The sequence below is a fragment of the Naegleria gruberi genome (assembly GCF_000004985.1).
Source record: "Naegleria gruberi genomic scaffold NAEGRscaffold_1463, whole genome shotgun sequence".
Lineage (NCBI taxonomy): Eukaryota > Heterolobosea > Eutetramitea > Acrasida > Naegleriidae > Naegleria > Naegleria gruberi.
The window spans coordinates 1-1,110 of NW_003162619.1; the positions used below are offsets into that span (position 1 = coordinate 1).

Here is a 1,110-nt window from a genome sequence, read left to right on the forward strand (position 1 = left end):
TGTACCCGTTGAAAAAAATCGGAACAAACTCACGCCGTTTGCGCTATTGTTGAATTTACTTTGTAGTATCGAGCCTCTGTTGCATCATCATACTTCAGCAACAAGTCATTCGTAATAAAAGCAATAATAGTTTATTTAGTTTCTTTATGTATTTTAAGGGAGTTCTTTTGGGTGTCTTCATAATACGGTTTAGTTTTGCTTCCTTTATGAGCAAAATACACCAATCCTATCCTCCATCCCGATGTGATATTTGCAACAACATGCTTGTATTCATTTCCTTTGAAGAATAGCACGTCTCCAGGTTGAACAAACACCTTGCAATTCTTATCAGTCAATTCTAAATATCCTTCTGTGTTTTGAAAATTGCCAAAGTAAAACAACGAACTTGGAGTGATATCAAGATTATCTTTATGTGGTTTTCTAATTCTGTGACCATCGTTGCTTGGTTTTAACGAGTTGAAGGCGGTTGAGGGATATAAACAATTATTTAGAGCATAGTATGAATCATTCAATGATACCAAGTAGTTGATCGTTCTGGATGAAACACACGTCAACAACTTTGAAATGTAATAATTGATCTGTGGATTCACAATTTCCGATAAATACTGTCCCAACTCTTGTGAAAGATCCGCAGTAACGTAGTTAAATGGCATACTATTATCCAAAATTCCACTATATCCAGTATCCTTTTTCCTACCAGTTTGAATAGATTCAAACTTTTCTGTAAATTCCTCCACTAATTCTTTCGGCAATACATTTGGCAAATAGGCCAACTCTACACTTCCATCATGATCACACACAAAATATGCCGTCCTTACGTTCTTTAACCATTTTTCATCCTTCAAGGTAATGTTTGCATTGGTGAATGATTGTTGAAACGTTGTTTTGCACTTCGAAAGCAAATTTTGAAGTAACGATTTTTTGTTGATACCACCACCACTATCAAGAAGCGTAGTTGTGTTTGCAACCTCCTCTCCTCGATTCACACAAACGGGCCCATTGGGATGCGTTTGTGTTAAGTTGGCAGTGGTACCCTTTATGCAATATTTCCTCTTTGTTTCCTTCTCCTTGATTGTTTGTTGTTTGAATGTTGTCATTTTTTTAAATGTT

At 35.9% G+C, this 1,110-nt stretch overlaps 1 protein-coding gene across 1 annotated transcript; it reads right to left on the reverse strand.

Annotated features, from left to right (window-relative positions):
* Window positions 1–131: 131 nt before the first annotated feature.
* NAEGRDRAFT_55029 (uncharacterized protein) lies at window positions 132–1,097 on the reverse strand (the record flags this gene model as incomplete). Its single annotated transcript, XM_002667919.1, has 1 exon — window positions 132–1,097. One exon carries the CDS (start codon window positions 1,095–1,097, stop codon window positions 132–134), a length of 966 nt encoding a protein of 321 aa, XP_002667965.1.
* Window positions 1,098–1,110: the final 13 nt, after the last annotated feature.